Here is a 17658-nt window from a genome sequence, read left to right as displayed (position 1 = left end):
GTGAATAGATTGTTAGATTTCCACTATGTCTTCAATCATTCAACCCAATAAATAAAAAATAAAAAAAAAATCAAGGTTCCACTGCACAATTAGCTTTTTGGCAGTGACAGTGAGGAACTAAAAGGTTTTTCATGGGTGCAGCCCACACACTGAACTCTGTTACTCAACCCACAAAGGATTTTCCCTTATATTCCTTGTAACATTTATTGAAGGTAAAAATAAATAGCCTTTACAACAGTTTGACTGCTTGCCAAGAAGCATCATTATATTCAAGAAATACTCCGAATTTTTTATTTTTTTTGCATATTCATGGAAACTCAGAGGTTACGACTGCACTTTATCAGCACGACAAATCACTCATCACAAGAAGACGATTCAATCACTGAGCACATTCAGTGGACAAATAGTTCAGATCCTGCTCCTTCTGTTTTCATGCAGCACTATTTGCTGAAGAACTGGAGACGTTAACATGTACTAAATGTTTTGCTGTGACTCATTCATAATTCTGTTTTTAACGTCTCTCACTGCAGTAACACTTGAGCATACAGATGTTAGAAATGTAACTTCTGACTATACCGGATGCAGAGTTTTTCAGGGATTTTCAGTCTCATTAATTTAATGGGGTTTTTTTCAATCTGGAACCAATGTAATCATACAGTATTAGAACATGTCTCTTTTTTTCTCCATACTGTTTCTGGGAATTTGATACATTTTTGTGCACAGCTTAAGAAATAATTTTATGCATTCGCTGARAAAAAGACTTTCACCTTGAGTTCACTCGTGGGTTATGAGATAAATTCATCGTAATCTGTCTGGATAATGGATGTTATTCTAAAAATAGTTAATTACCACATCATGACAGTTTATTTGTTATGTGATGCTGAAAAGAAGAGCATATTTTTCGTGCACAGACAGTTTTATTACCTTCGAACTGCTTCTCTATGAAGAAAATTTGTTCTCCACATAAATTACCATATATTTGTTTTATTACTTCCCTTACTTTCATGGTAAGTCTGTTTAGCAAATACACTTAATAATCCAAAAATGCAACACGGTGAGAGAAACATCAATGTTTCACCCTTTGAATTTGTGTATCCAGAATGTGAAAAAGACACATTACCATATCATAAGATTATAGTAAACCATTTAGAGGATTTTCTGCAAGCAGCCTTTAGGCAACAACGTTAAGAATGGTGAAAATCAGCATAGAGATCATCCAGTGGAGCACCGAGATATCCCACCAACTCAATGTTTAGCCCACCAACATAATTTTTCCACTAAATTACATGGGAGACAGATGCTTAGAGCTGTGTGATGTGCAACCACAACACTAAAAAATATATATATAACATTAAAAAAAATATCGTAATTAAACAAAACTATTATGAGTTGATACCTGTAGCCGTTGTTACAGTTGTTGCAATTTCCATTCTCTAGCTTAAAATGACACCATCATTTATTGATGTGGTGTTTCCCAAGCTGATATGGAAACCCTCTCAATAATTTATCCAACGCAAAGCCTGGTAAGGCAGAGAGAGCGTGGCGTGCTGCCGCTTCGCTAAGGACCACAGTGATCATTTGGCCGAGGTCTGGGTTATTTCCATCTYCCCGTTTATCACTTTTATTACAGCCATGATGAAACACTGCGCCTGCTTCCATGAAGCGCTTATGGGGCTCCGCTTGTTTAATACATTCCTCTCCCTCTGACAGGCCTACAATAATCCCATTAACCCCTGAGTCAGTGTGGCTAATATCGCTGCTGCCCCTCGCACGCTCACTAATGTCAGTACGACTACTTTTACTTTACAAAGAACATTTGTACAGAACAGATGCGCACAGAACAATTTCAGGCTGAAAATCAATGTTGGTTCTTCCGTGAGAAATTTTACAGACTCGGCTTCCTTTTCKCCATTTGTCCGTTTTGCCACAGTTCAACTATAGGGGGCATCTTCTACGTTTTAATCACGTTTTGCAGCTCAGATTCTGTGCAGTTTGTTGATTTCCAACTTGCAACAGTGAAAAACCTTTGCAATGGATATCTGAAGCAATTAGCTCTTTTAACTGTACAAATCTGGACATTATGTTGTTTTAATTACAAATTGATTGCAGTTTGTAGGTTTCATTATCTGGCYCAGACAATAATGCATGTCAGCTGTAAGCCAGGATTCAGGAATCAGAGCCTACTACTGCTGAGAGCCTTCGAGGTTCACACTCATATCCAGTATTAGCCGGTTACTTCACAATCATCCTGCACCAGTCTAACACTTGGGAAATATATCTTTGTCACTTTAATTCWAACCACAATATATTTTCCAACAGATGGGCTGATGGTATGTTTTGACATGTCAATGACACATATCTGCCATCTATGTTTAGTGAATTAAATCCAGATAAATGTTGAAGGTTGCCCAAACTTCTTGCATTTGATCCATAATTGAAAACAACTGTTTTCAATTGAGATCCCTTCAAATGCTGGCATAATAAATGTTGCACTAAAATKAGATMAAAATAAAATAAAATAACCTCATTCAGTTGATGTCTCCAGATTTTATTTGAGGTATTCAGCATTTCAATAGTCATGCTTAAAAAAAAACTTTGAATATATGTCGATAGGTTGTTCAGATACTAGTTTATGAATTATATTTTSCTAATCTAGACACTTTAACAGCTTTGAAACAATTCTAAATCAGATGTAGAGTTGAATTGTCATTAAAATCTAAAATTCGATACTTATTCGCACATAAAAAGTGTTAATCCTTTAATGAAAACCAGGCTTTTTATTTGGTGGAAGGATAATGTTTTTTTTTTTTTGTTTTTTTTTAAGTACTGTTTAAACAACTCGACGTTCATTTATTTGTGTTTGGATGTCTCACATGATCTCTCTTATTACTCCTACTTATAAAAGTAAGCCTGTCAGTCTTTAGACTCCTGAGAGATTGAGAAATACTTACTTAATATCTTCTGTCAGTTTAAATAGAACAATGTTGAACATTCAGTCGCCTTTAATATGTATCAGTAGAGAAGAGTAGGTTGTAAAACTGAATTTTGTTTCTTTTTGTTTTTCATTTTAATTGCAAACATTGAGTATATCTTAATTTATTAACAATAAATGTATTACTTTATTGCACTACTTGATTTTATCTTTCTTAATATTTGTTGGAGTGTAATAAATTTTGGTCCTGAGTCCTGAAAAAATCCTTATCAGAATAAAAAAAAAATAGTGAATGAAGTGAGTAAGAACATTATTATAATTACTGAAGCTTTGGCTTTCAACATATAAATATTTTACTAACTTAAAACAAATACCCAAGTTTATACGATCTATTGTACTTTTGCTGATTAAAACTTACCTCATCATTTATGCTTTARAGATCAATTCCAGCAGACCTTAAGGGCTTTTTAGAACTTTGCGGTTTTAATAATTTGTTGCCAGTGTTAGGCCTTATGGTGCACGTAGTCCAGCTTCACAATGTGCTTCACGTAAATGCTTGAAAGGAGACATTTGTTTATTTATTGTCAAAGGATTTTTATGATCCTTTGGCAATAAATTGGATTTTTATCCAAAAACAGCACAGAACTAATAATTTCCAAAAAGCAATAAAACCCCAAGAGAGAGAAAACAGTTTCAAGAAGCAATCCACACCGAGATGTTGCGTTAACCCAGGACTTTTTGTGGTTTTCACATGACAGCAAATCACATTGAAGATCTATAGTTTATCTACTCTAAAATAACAAAGCTGTGCTTTAAGCGGCAGCGTTTAGTTTTCCTCCCTGTAACCACCGGTATCTTGCAGCTCGGATCTAAGATTAAAGTTCATAAGGATGTTGAAGAACACTTATCCACAGATCAATAGTGTTTCTGCCTCTGATCCTGCCTTTGTGTCCCAGTGGTGCCTGGTCAGCTCACGGATGTTCACTGTGCCTCATTAGTACGCAAGACACCAAGCGGCAGGGTGCCTTGCTGCTTTGTGCTACTGCTATTAAGTCAAGATAGAAAATGTGATTCATTCCTTTTGTTACAAACTGCACCAAAGTATCCTTCACTTTTCGGTTAAATTACTGAGATCAAGAAGGTTAGAACAAACGTTGAACTGCAGAGCCGAAATCAGAAGCTTGTTCTTAAGTCTTCTTTCAAATCTGACAGAAGTGCTGCTCAATCAATCACAAAAAGTAACTGTGACTTTGAAAATCATTTATGTGAGAGGAAATCTGTGCTCACAGGATTGTTATTCTTCATGAATGGATTTTCCAAATGCATTTCATACCCCTGGGCTTTTTTTTGTTTTTTTTGTTTTGCTAAAGTGCTTAACAAAGAAGAATCACCATGGATCTTTGTTGTTGTTTCAGAACTACCAACACGGATGTGGGTCATTAATAATTCTCCTCCTCACTTGCCCCAGAAAGTCCAGACACACACATTAATTTGTGTAACACTGAGTAATATGGGATGCTTGTGATGCAAAACAGAAAGAGAAAACAGGAGACTTAAAGCGTGACAAGGTTTTTCATGTGACAGTTTCACAGGTGTACCACTGACCTTTATGACAAAAAACAAAAAGAGGAATCTAAGCTACTTTATGTGTGTATCACAGAGAGTCAGTGAGAGAATGCAGCGTGCGCGTGTCTATTTCTGCTGCCGGGCTGGTCAGCATGCCCGTCCTGGTGAGTCAGGGTGGATGTCGTGACAGTGACATATAGACACACTGACAGAGGAGATAGAGGGTCAGCCCACTGCATCCTGGGAACAGTCTGCTCAGTGCACAGCTTGGCAAAACGAAGCATGATCAGTTCAGAAGGGGTTGTGGTGGTCGAACTCCAGCCCATTCATCAGTGTTATGCAGAGATATATAGAGGATGTACAGCAAAGTCGTGGGGCCAGATGTCACGTGATGAATTGCACCATATAGAATGTCAAGCTTTTGTTTTACCCAGCTGTGTAATAAATAATGCTCTGGGATGCTGGAGGTGTCCTGGTGAGAATGATACTTTGGTCCATTTGCTCCATAGCTGCTCCAATATATTAACCTCACATGTGATCAGTTGCAAATTGACCATTGATATTCCTTGCAAATTAACCTAGAAGACTTAAAGACATCGTGACTCCATCTGTGTCCAGTTTATGTTAGTATTTACTTTAGTAATATTTTTATGAGTGTATAATAACTAGACTTTTTTGTGCTGTAATGTTTGTAATATATGTATTCATTTGTTAGCACATTTTGAAATATTTCTTTTTCAAGGTCTGTTTTACTTTGGTTTACACCGTGTGTGCCCCCACACTGCCACGGCTATAACAAGCTTTTATCTACTCTGTGTGCTTGATGTTGGTTTTAATTGTGTGCTGTGTGTGTTTGTTCTGTTTAATTTGGAGAAATGAAAATGATCTAATCATAAAACAGCAATATAACGGTGTCACCGTAGAATGCTACACATGTTTATAACGTAAAGATGACAGATTGTTCAAATCAAACTTATGTCTGCTTTGAAAAGCAGGCTTTTACAAATATGAAGAATCTGTAAAAAAAATGCTTCTCTAGTAAAGAGCTATCAAAGTTTTTTCTTTTATTTTTGGACAGTACAAGGAGCACTTTAGGAATCCCCTTTATCTGGACACCATTGGTAGTCAAATTTATAAGAAGGACAAAATTTGCTAAGGTCGTTAAAAATGCTCCCTAGCTGCAGGGCGCCAGAACCGTCATCTGTTTTCATAGCTTTTTACAAGAATGTCATGTAAACTGCAAATTCAGTGCCAGAGATGATATTATGATGTTCTGAGAAAGACAGGCTGGAAGGAAGAAAATGTTAGAGGCAAAGTGACTGCAGAGTAAACCAAAACAGTTTGAGCGGGTGGCATAATTCAACAAGAACGGATTACGCATATTTCAACCAGTGTGACAGATTCCAGCATGTCCTGGAGTTACACTTTATGAATGTAATTTATAATCATCCAGGAAAAATAATACAAAACAGAAAAGAGAACAGAGCTGAATAACTGAAAAAGTGGAGTTTGAAGCTGAGCTCCAACATGTGGTTCATTTGTTCAGGAGGCCTCAAGCCACCAAGGGCTCAGATATAATAATAAGTATTTCACTTATTAAATTAACTTTTAATTAATATTCAAATTTATGGAACACGACTGCGTTTGCCTTTTAAGAGTGTTAGCTCTTCATGGTGAGACTCCTGTGAATATCAGTAACTGCCATTTGATGTCAGCCTGACGGGGCAGGACTTCACGTCTCAACTGCCCTGACGATGTTAAAGCTCGTCATCAGAAGAATTTCTGTTCAGATCTGACTTGAAGTAAAACCAGATTTTGTCACCGTTTTAAATGATTCATTATTAGATGCTTCACCAGTAAAAAAAAAGTATTTCTAAATGTAGTTCTGTGCCATTCTGCAATGAAGCGTAATGATCAGTGTCTCACAATAGTTCTACGCTGTTGTTTTTCCTCACCCATCTTTTTAATTTTCTCATTCTCGCATATCAGTTTCCAGTGTTTCTGACTGTGCAGTTTTACTTATGAGAACACACTGTCTCTTTCAAAGGGCAAAACGGGACATTACCGAATGTCCTTTACCTTTGCTGAAACTGAAGACGTATCAACTTCGTAAAAAAAATAAATAAATAAAAATAACATCAGCCTGCAATTCGTTAGCTCATCAGCCCAGGCTTTTTGCTAACAGTTTTTAAACCCTTCTTCTGCTCACACTCCTTGCTGGTTACTCCTTTTATGCCCTGTTATTTTCTCTGTTTCTTCCCCATGTTCCCTTCTGGCTTTTTCATTGGATTCATGTTTTTTTGTTCTGCTCTGGCTCCTTGTGATTTTTGTAAGTTTGCATTTGGGACCACCATCAAAGCACACATCATGACAGCACCATTTTATTTTTATTTTTTTTGAGTCATTCAGAATCTGATGTATTTTAGATATTTGTTTCATGTAGAACCAAAATACAATGGGGCTAAACGTCAAAAACCTCAAGGTCTGGATTTCCTATTTGAAAGCAGAATTCAAATAGCCTTCAGTTAAGGCAAGTTTACTTTCTGAGCTCATGTCTAAAAAGGAACTTTTGTCCAAGCTTGCAAAATAAATATCAGTGAAAAAAAAGCCTATTTTTTCTTTCAGATTTTATTTTAAATGCATGACACCATTATTATCCGCTTCTGCTTCCACAGAGTTTTTAAGGTCAAAGAATAACCAGATAGCACAAAGGTCAGATGACTGCGCTGCATCCATTGCATGACAAGCACTTCCTCTTCTCAACCGCCTGCCTCCACCTTGTCTCAGTGTTTTCCAAGTCCTTTACTGGAGCAGAAATTTCTTCGAGCCTTCGCAGATGGCTGCAGCCTTGATATGAATATTTGATAGCCCTTATATATCTCCCTTGAGGGCTGTGAAATATTAAAGCGCTTTCTGGTGGCCATTTAGATTTCTGAGGCATTCAAGATAAATAACAAAATAATTAGACATCACACTGAGGTATGAAAAAATGTCGAAATGGATTTACTTGTGTTTTTGAAGCGTTCTCAATTTTCTCTGAATGTGTAAAATTGCGTGAATGTAGACGGGGCTCAGATGAGGCAGTCAGATGATGTTTGTTACCATTTTGCTCTTAATAGAGGAACACGAGTATAACAATGTGGTATTAGCTGTTTAATTAGTTAGAATAACATGAATAAATAAAATCTAAATAAATATGTCACCATTTTTGTTGGGTAGCTATAGTTAGCATGCCAACTGTAGCTTTTAAACAGTGTTACCGAAACAAGAGCCAAAAATGGCACTCCTTTCCTTTCCACACAAGGACTCTGCAATTTTGGCAACAATGTCTACAATAAGCCACATCTATTCCAGGTTGACTGGCACCACACAGCAATAGGTGGGGGAAGGGCTGCACTTTGTCACACTATGCTTAGGGAAAACTCTGGTAACCATGTTTTGGTGTTTGAGTAAAAAGACTTTGTACAGCTGAAATAGTGACACAGAGAGTTTTAGTGTTTCTGAAAATGTAACTTTTTAAAATGTTGACATAGCTCGATAATATTGATCAGCCTTTGCTTCTTTCACAGCCCCCTTGTAAGCACGGTGCCTGAATTTCTTTAAATGTTTCTTTTCAGCGAGACGCCAAAGGACAGTACCTGTTTGACCTCATCTGCCACCACCTCAACCTCCTGGAGAAAGATTACTTTGGCATCAGATATGTCGATCCAGACAAACAAAGAGTAAGTACTTTTCTATTTTTGTGYTTTTTCTTTCAATTGAAAGGCTAAAAATGATTTTTAAAAAGCCTCCTGCTAACATGTAAACAGAAAACATATTTTTTCTCTCTCTGTTTTTGGAAACATCTTCATCTACAAAGTCTGTTTGTTGTCAATTAAAAAGTTATCTCTGTGTGTGAATTGGAAGCGAGCTGTTTGTATTTTGAAAAATTAGTTTTTTGCGTAAAAAAAAAAATAAATTGTTTCATTTCGTATGTCAGCACTCAGGTGCAGACCTCTAGCTGTGTGCCGTCCTGTGCATGGTCTGAACTTGCATCTGTCTCAGTGCAGAGATGCAACTTACTCTGAGAAACATCTGATGATGCTAAATGTTAAAAAGCTTGGTATAGAATCTTTAGCTTAAATAAAACCTGGATCCAAACGACAAAAACATGCCATTTAATTTGTGGATGTCAGATTCAAACTAGTTGTCAGTTCAATCACGTTCCTACACATGCAGTGAAAAGACATACCTTGCTCATTTCTGACAGTTATTTTATGAAAAGTATTAAGGGTTTTTGTTTTTATTATTATTTTATTCTTGCATCATTTTGCCCTGTGTTGATGCAAATGACATAACATTTGGCTGAGTTGTGTACTTATGGTCAATTCTATTTTTATTATTTCTTTTTAACTCTTTCATATCGACTCTCTTGTATGCTGAGTTGAAATAAATTGAACAMTTTGTGTCTCTTCTGCCTTTTTCCCTTTYGACTCAAATTTAAGAGGTGTGTTGTCATTACACTACTATGGCAATTTGATTTCTATTTTTTCTTTATATTATTTTTATTCCCTGCATTTGAAATTCCTTTAAAATGTGATGTTCTGAACTAGCCGCACAGTGTCTGTTTTGGCTATAGAAACGGTCCCGTCTAGAAATAAATAAATAAATAAATTACTGTAACAGCTTGCTTTCAGTGGCTTAATGACAATTTTTCCACCACATAAACATGCAGGGCAGGTTGGCAGATCTGCAGGTTAATTTTYGATGCCAGAGAAAGGTCATCTCATTGACTGACAGACAAATGAGTCAGAAAAATAAACAGACTCATATGAAATTGCAGGGTTGTTGATTATCAGTTAATTCTTTACTGTTGAATGTGAATAGATTGTAMGAGCTTGAACTATTTGCCCTCTGAGGCTTCACTTTTGCATGATTAAAGAAAAAAAGTCAATCAGTAGAATGCTAGTAAAGGTATAGCATGTTTGTTTTTTGAAAATAACCTCACGATGCAATACCCTACTGATTACTGACTCATTAGGCTCAGCAGTGTGAAAAGACTTGCTCATCTAATTACTTTTTAGATAGCTTTCTCTGTATGACCTGCTGTCTGCATGCAGGATGGTGTTTTAGGAGGTCTTCATAAACAGAAGGCAGGGAACTAAAAGTAATTTTGATGTAGCTTCCAGCTGGCTTAAAAATCACAATCGACTGCTGAGCAATGTAAAGAAAGAAAGTTAGGCAGTTAAAGACTCTATGTTTACTCTATGTTTAAATAGTTCAGCTGTTCTTCTTTTGTTTTCTCGATCTTTGCAGCACTGGTTGGAGTTTACAAAGTCTATTGCCAAACAAATGAAGTGTGAGTATTTTATTCATGTTTATGTTCTCACGTTTTATTTATATCACCATGAAAAAAAAACTGAATAAGGACTGATGAGAGTAATAATTTATCATTCATCCATGCAGAAAACAGATGTTGAGGTAACGGTAGATTATTTTTGGCCTGTTCTTTCAGCCCAGCCACCTTTCACCATGTGTTTGCGTGTGAAGTTTTATCCACCAGACCCCGCTGCTCTGAAAGAGGAAATCACCAGGTAGGATCCAGCAAGGCTTGCTGTGCAACAATTAGGGGGCAGTGAGGTTAGTTCATCTGTGATGTTTATTGATTCACAAAATCAATTGTAAAGGTTTTTGTCTATCTGGAGGAAGCGTTTGATYATGAAACAAGAAAAAATACACTTGTTTTSAATTCAAGATGTAGTAACAAATTTCAAAAATTAAGGAAATTATAAGACAAATTATTGTCTTGACAAGAAATGTATTTCTTTTTAAAAGGCTGCTCATCACATTTTTAAGACCWCTGGTCTTAAAAAGCCAAAATGTGCTCACACATCTGGCTTTGATGTCATTTTCCATCCAACATTCACTCTCAGGACTCCCTGATGGCGAAATTAAAAAWAAGCTTTCTGTCTTTGAACTTTGCAAGGAATTTTGAGAGTTCTTCATCGCTGCTAAGTTTGGGCACATCAAGACAGTCATTTAAAATTAGTTAAAAGATCCTGAAGGCGCTAGAACAAGAAAGTCAAGTCGAACACCAGAAATATGTGGCCTGCGTAGAGCTGAAGGGTCTAGTGGGTACCAGAAGACACAGGCAGATCTTCAACCCAAATTAAGACCCTGACTGATGCCGATTGCAGCTTAATACATTTAAAAGTAGAGAGAGAAAGGCTTAAAGATCAAAACAAATCTTCAAAGACCACATATCCTCCCACGCCACAAACGTGTCCATTTGGACTTCAAAGGAGCACCAAACATGGGGGAATAAAAGGTGAAAAAAGGTTTTGAAAATAAAAGATTGTCCACATAGCTTTTCACATTACTGGTGTGGCATTGTGACCTATTGAAACCTATTGAAACTGATCCATTGCAGGTGTTCTTAATATATAAGCAGATAGAAGTATACAGTATATTTCAAAAGTGTTCATTTYGATTAAAATCTTTCAGTTTGTGTTATTACAACCACAAACKTCAATGTATTKTATTTACTGCAGTACAAAAGWGAACTAAAATGAAACCAAGCATTAAATTATTTAAAAAGTGTGGCTTGCTTAGTTGAATCAGTTGATGTTGAGTTAAAAGAAGGTTTAGGTTATAAAAATATTCATTCAAAAGTATTCATTCATCAGATGATGTTTAATCCATCATCTGATGAAGGAAAGAGCATAGTGAAGCACAAACAAGCGAACCTCGGTCATCCGTCTRCACGCATGGATTGGGTAAGGAGAGCCTTAATCAATACTCTAGCAAAGACGCTCACAGCTCAGGTGGGAAACTTGGCTGACAGGACAGATATTAGTTGAGCAGTTTACTAATTTGGTGGTCATAAAGAAATGATGAGAAGGAAGTGATTGTTGGGAGAAAGCCACAAAAAACCCTGTTTGTCACAAGTCATGAAGAGAAAACTGCAGAAACTCTGATCAGAAATTGTAACTGACTTAGATTAAAGTATTTGAACGTTCAAAGAGCTGATGTCACTCTTTTCAGAATTTATTTGGAAATAAATACTGAAGGTCATGCATTTCCCTTAGATAATTTTTCACTACTTTGTGTTGATCTGTCACAAAGAAAAACCTGCAAAGGGTATAAATATGTWAGCATTGCCACACATAGCCCTGCTTTTATTGCCCATGTTAGAGGTCACCTTAAGGTTTCATTGTTGACCATATCTGAAGCTACTGCTTTACCTGCTGTCAGGATCTCTGTTCAAGAACATTGTGATAAGCAGCATGGTAATTTGTTGCTTTGCTTTGCCCACTTTAGAGATCGAAAAGCCCTGCATGTCAGCAGAGTAATAGTAAATAATGCATGATTTTTTTTGCATACAGATTGTTTCTAGACACCAGGGCAGAACTGTAGGCTGTGACGACGTTATGATGTAATTTTATGCATTATTATTTAATAATTGGTGCGTTAAAAGTGCAAAAACTCCCACATTTATTACAGATGTATAAAATCAGATCCTAAGAATATCCTACGAACAGCAACGTGAGCCTGTGTGCAGTGGATTTAAAGTCTTTACGTTGCGTAGTGATGGAGCTCCTCTTCGCTGCTTGCACCGTGTGGCATCTCTGACAGCTAAGCAAACTGCTGTGAGGAGCGAGCCAGAGCAATACAGAGAGCACAGATCCCCGCAAAAGCACATCCCTCGACTCGTTGCCACGCAATAAAATCTCTCCCTCACAGTTGAGCTCTTCTTGATGGAGCAGAAGGCTGGCAAGGGCGACAGCCCCACTTTTTCTCCACCCATCTGTTCTGACTGGAGGCTCTCAACGACGTCGGATCACGAAGCAGATAAATGCCACTTTAAATTTTACAGCTGTTTTTGTTTGCTTTTAAAGACATCTACAATACCAGGCACAGCCAGTATTATACTGWCATCTATAACTTACTCGGCATGTCAGGTATGCGTTGAGGTAAGCTCCTTGGGAGATACACACACATTACCTTGTAGYAGGTAATTACCTCAARTTGCATCATAGATATTCAGGAATTAAAGATTCTTAAAACCCACAGGGCACACCRGCTCCTTTCCAGTTACATTTTCACGGCTCCACGTTTTATTGCTTTGGCCTTAAGAGACGATGAATCTCAGGTGTATAAATTAATCTTTKCCAGGAAAAAGATAAATATTAAAATATATTGCAGATGGAATCGAAAAACAGATAAATACCCCCATACCTAATTTTAAATCACAATTGACACATATGCTTTGCTTGAATGTTACAGAAACAATATAGAGACTTTTGTTTTTTTCCTCAGAATTTCCCGTCTTGAAACTCTCTAACAATATTTTCATTTGAAGTTATAAACATTTAGAGTCTGCAGCAGATTTTGCATCTGTGACAACATAAATCTAGTCATGTGTGTTTTCATTTTGCCCCGCAGATATCTAGTCTTCCTGCAGGTTAAGCGGGACCTCTACCACGGCCGCCTACTTTGCAAGACATCAGATGCGGCTCTGCTAGCTGCCTACATATTACAAGGTGTGATAATTTGGTAGAACTGTCATAAAGCCAGTTTATTTTTACTTGAAAATCTTACATAGCTAAATTCTCCATGCATATATAGAATAAATGTATGTAAATGTGTTGAATTTCCTCTGCTTAGTTTTATGGTGAACTTGCTTAAAAAACAGCATTTTTGAATTTATAGTTAAATAAAAATATYCTCCTGGAAAAAATTTTAATAAAGACCCAAGATTCACTCACCAAAAAAAACGAAGAACTGACTACGGTAGTTTGCTAAAGTTTCACATAGTTATTAAAATGCAGACAGTCAGAATACATTTAGAAATAGTCACTCACTAACTAACTGTCCTGTCAGGATTTTATTTCTCAGCCTCTCTCCAACTCAAACTCTACCAACTCATTGTGTCCATATTTATCAGCTAGCTGATGATGTGTCACCGCAGCTGAAGTTATCAGCCAGTAGTCCCATGTATTTTAGGTAGCAAAGRCAAATTATTATTTACCAGGCCTTTCAGCTGAGCAAAAATTGGAAAGACAAAACAAAATATGTATTGATAGACATATGTTTTATTGTTTTTGATTCTTAGTACTGCTTTTAACGCATGAGACCATTTGACAGTTGACATCCGATGTCAGGTGTATAAGTAATTAAGATTTTAAATATTATAACACTTTTCTGAATCTTTTACCATTACAGTGGCATCCCACGTGTATTTGTATTGGGTCTTTTGTTGTTTTTCCTTAACTTGCCATATTCCAGGTCTGACTTTTTAATTGTGTGAGTTAAAGCTCCACAGTATATCAAGTCAGTATGTGCAGTTTCACATTTGCAAAGGACAGCTACAAGGTGATATTTTATAAGGYGCAACATCTTATGAAAACTTTAAACTGTGTTTTCCAATCTTAGTTTTGGTATCTGGATCAACTTTTGCTGTCTTTTATGCCCATAACTGATATAGATATAGATTATCAATAGAGCTTCAGCACTCTTTTAATAACTGAAGCTGGCTAAAAGTAAAAAAAAAAAAAAAAAGTCAAATTATCACCATCATTTTCCAAAGCTGTGAACATAACAATTGCACTGGAAAAAGGGAAATATTTAGAAGATAGAGATTTTTTTTTCACAGTTTAAATGACTTCTGATAACTGACTGATTTTAAACAAGTTAGATTTTGCAAAATATAATTGCATAGTTACCACATAGCTAATATTGATAATGTTAGATATAACATATTACATAAGTGGCTCAAATAAAAGAAATGAGCTGCATGTTCACAGTTATTATCATTACCTTTCTTATTTTCTTCAGCTGAAATYGGTGATTACGATCCTGGGAAACACCCTGAAGGCTATAGCTCCAAGTTCCAGTTCTTCCCCAAGCACTCGGAGAAATTGGAGCGGCGAATTGCTGAGATTCACAAGACTGAGCTGATGTAAGGTGACACCAGTCGAGAACCCTGTGCACCTGGGTTCCCCCTTTCTCTTCTCTGTATCACAAAAGAGAAATCACATGGGGACCCATAGCTCACAGCTTCCGCCTGACCAATTCCTTATCTACTATTTCTTCACTTTAAGGTTTGCTGCTGCAATTACATTTTGGTAGACAATAATGTACTAAAATTGCATGACCTCCCATTGCTCTAAAAGCCCAGAGAAACATATTCTGAGAAATGTTACAGTTTCATTTTAATATATTGTATATTGTAAATTTCCTAATCTTACAAGTTGAAACTGGCAGATTTTTCTACAAAGTCWGAGACTCGATWATRATATAACTATTTTAGGACTCATTGCCTCATTCCAAAATAGCATTCTGAATTTGTTCATATTTCTGRATTAAGTTTCATTCTTCACCTGCTGACGGCATTAAACTGTCCAAAGCTTTGCACAGTCCTGTATTCATACTACTGTATGCAGTATGCTTATCCCAGGGGACGAATACAAATACTGGGTATGGATTTAGTCCTACACTGCCCTCTATTGATCATTCCTGGTTGCAGTTTTCCTTCATCATTATTTTGCCAAGAAGCAAAGTAAGCAGACCCAAATCAAAGGTGAAACCTCCAAGGCAGCAAGTTGAGCCTTATTTCGTTTTCCTCAAGTATATATAGTAGTTTTGACATCTGAGTGTTTTTTTATAATTTTTATAATATAACCCAAGTTGATTTTACTTGTGCCTCGTATCAGTAAAAGATACAGTATCAGCATCCATCAGCAGCAATGAAGTAGAGACGGTCAATATACACAAAATGTGAACACAAACTGTACTGTAAACATTTAAACAGACTTGTTCAGTAAAAATATAGCTTATTTATAACTTAAATGTATAGCCTTGGTATATTTAGGGTTGTTTATTTGGTTTACTGCTAGCTGTGCTGGTTATAGTCTAGTATCTACTTTGAGGATCAGTCCTGGTAAACGTATCATGATTGCATCCATATATGCTTTTCCCCTTTTTTGTGGTTTGTTTTTCTCAGAGGTCAGACTCCTGAAACATCAGAGCTCAACTTCTTGCAAAAAGCCCAGACTCTTGAGACGTATGGAGTAGACCCTCATCCATGCAAAGTAATTTTTACAGACAAAAAAAANATTAAGTTTCATTCTTCACCTGCTGACGGCATTAAACTGTCCAAAGCTTTGCACAGTCCTGTATTCATACTACTGTATGCAGTATGCTTATCCCAGGGGACGGATACAAATACTGGGTATGGATTTAGTCCTACACTGCCCTCTATTGATCATTCCTGGTTGCAGTTTTCCTTCATTAATAAAATGCATATTCCCTTGGTTGTCTTTGTAAACACAATTGTGGAAAAAACATATACGGATGACTATTCAAGCAAAAGCGATACATAAAATGGAAAAAAAAATGCCTACAGTCTCATCAATCTCCTTAGTGTTATTTTGTCAAGATGCAAAATAAGCAGACCCAAATCAAAGGTGAAACCTCCAAGGCAGCAAGTTGAGCCTTATTTTGTTTTCCTCAAGTATATACAGTAGTTTTGACATCTGAGTGTTTTTTTTAATTTTTATAATATAACCCAAGTTGATTTTACTTGTGCCTCGTATCAGTAAAAGATATCAGCATCCATCAGCAGCAATGAAGTAGAGACGGTCAATATACACAAAATGTGAACACAAACTGTACTGTAAACATTTAAACAGACTTGTTCAGTAAAAATATAGCTTATTTATAACTTAAATGTATAGCCTTGGTATATTTAGGGTTGTTTATTTGGTTTACTGCTAGCTGTGCTGGTTATAGTCTAGTATCTACTTTGAGGATCAGTCCTGGTAAACGTATCATGATTGCATCCATATATGCTTTTCCCCTTTTTTGTGGTTTGTTTTTCTCAGAGGTCAGACTCCTGAAACATCAGAGCTCAACTTCTTGCAAAAAGCCCAGACTCTTGAGACGTATGGAGTAGACCCTCATCCATGCAAAGTAATTTTTACAGACAAAAAAAAACGAAATATGAAACTATTCAGGCTTCCTTGTCAAAATGTTATTCTTCTTTACTCTCATACTGGTTCGGTCACTCTGTTTTGTTGCTTAAACTAAACCACGGATTGTTTTCAGGATGTGTCTGGGAATCCTGCTTTTCTGGCTTTCACTCCGTTTGGATTCACTGTGCTACAAGGAAACAGGAGGATCCATTTTCTGAAATGGTGAGTCCAGCTGAGCCACCATTTAAAATTCTGTGAACAGAAACTATTGCATTTAGACTCTGTCTTCGAATCAGTTTATATTTCTCAGCTGCATCACACTGTTGCCTTTTTCAAGGAGAAAAATGCAACAAATAAAGGAGTCAAATAAAAGTGGCATGCTTCAAAGTTGCTTTTAACAGTTACTGTTATTCCCTGACATTTCAGCTTTTGTCTGCTCTTCCTAATGTGCTCTTCTTTATTTTTCTGCCCTCTTTCCCCCCTTATTTATTCTGTCTCTACCTCAGGGAGGAGGTAACCAAACTTAAATTTGAAGCAAAGACATTCCATATATATGCAACTCAGAATGAGGTATGAAAATTCTCCATGAAAATKTATCCACACAATCTGTGCAACACCGAAAGTCAAATGAGTTTGATTTTTAAAAACACCCCTTCTCACTTGTGCTTCCTTTAAAAATACAGATATGAAGGAAAATATTGTCATTTTGTTTTGCTACAGGACAGAAAGATTATACTTACGTACTTTGCACCCACACCAGAAGCCTGCAAGCATCTGTGGAAGTGTGGAGTGGAGAACCAGGCCTTCTATAAGTAAGTGACAAGATATAGACATGTAAGATTATGCAGAAAGATTCAATAATACAGCCCAATACAAAGTAGCATACGGTTGTGAAATGAAAAGTAAAATAGTCCCTTGTTTTCAAAAAACCTTACGGAAACAAGTTCTTGACAGACATTAAAGAGGTTAATTAGGTTACAAAATAATATTTCAAACTTTCAACATCTCACTGAGCTCTGTTCAACCCATCATACAAGGATGGAAAGAAGTACAGCTGCAAACATACTTATTCTCTTAAACTAGCAAAACAGGAGAGGAGAGGAGCAACTAMAGATAGTAACTCTGGAGGAGCTGCAGACATTAACACCTCAGTTTAGAGAATTTAACGACAGACCAATTGGTGGTTGTGCACCCCAACATCTTATT

At 36.6% G+C, this 17658-nt stretch overlaps 1 protein-coding gene across 1 annotated transcript in view; it reads left to right on the top strand.

The window, feature by feature from the left end:
• LOC103462736 (FERM domain-containing protein 5) overlaps positions 1-17658 on the top strand; it is a 68796-nt gene that overhangs the window by 41326 nt on the left and 9812 nt on the right. The window contains exons 3-11 of the mRNA XM_008405703.2: positions 8116-8220; positions 9794-9836; positions 9993-10071; positions 12923-13020; positions 14315-14438; positions 15483-15570; positions 16586-16674; positions 16959-17022; positions 17173-17264. Coding sequence (XP_008403925.1) covers positions 8116-8220; positions 9794-9836; positions 9993-10071; positions 12923-13020; positions 14315-14438; positions 15483-15570; positions 16586-16674; positions 16959-17022; positions 17173-17264 — 782 coding nt within the window. The remainder of the gene's footprint in view (positions 1-8115; positions 8221-9793; positions 9837-9992; positions 10072-12922; positions 13021-14314; positions 14439-15482; positions 15571-16585; positions 16675-16958; positions 17023-17172; positions 17265-17658) is intronic.

The sequence above is a fragment of the Poecilia reticulata genome, linkage group LG3 (genome assembly GCF_000633615.1).
Source record: "Poecilia reticulata strain Guanapo linkage group LG3, Guppy_female_1.0+MT, whole genome shotgun sequence".
In the NCBI taxonomy this organism is placed as follows: domain Eukaryota; kingdom Metazoa; phylum Chordata; class Actinopteri; order Cyprinodontiformes; family Poeciliidae; genus Poecilia; species Poecilia reticulata.
This window is presented reverse-complemented; position numbering and strand designations above follow the sequence as displayed.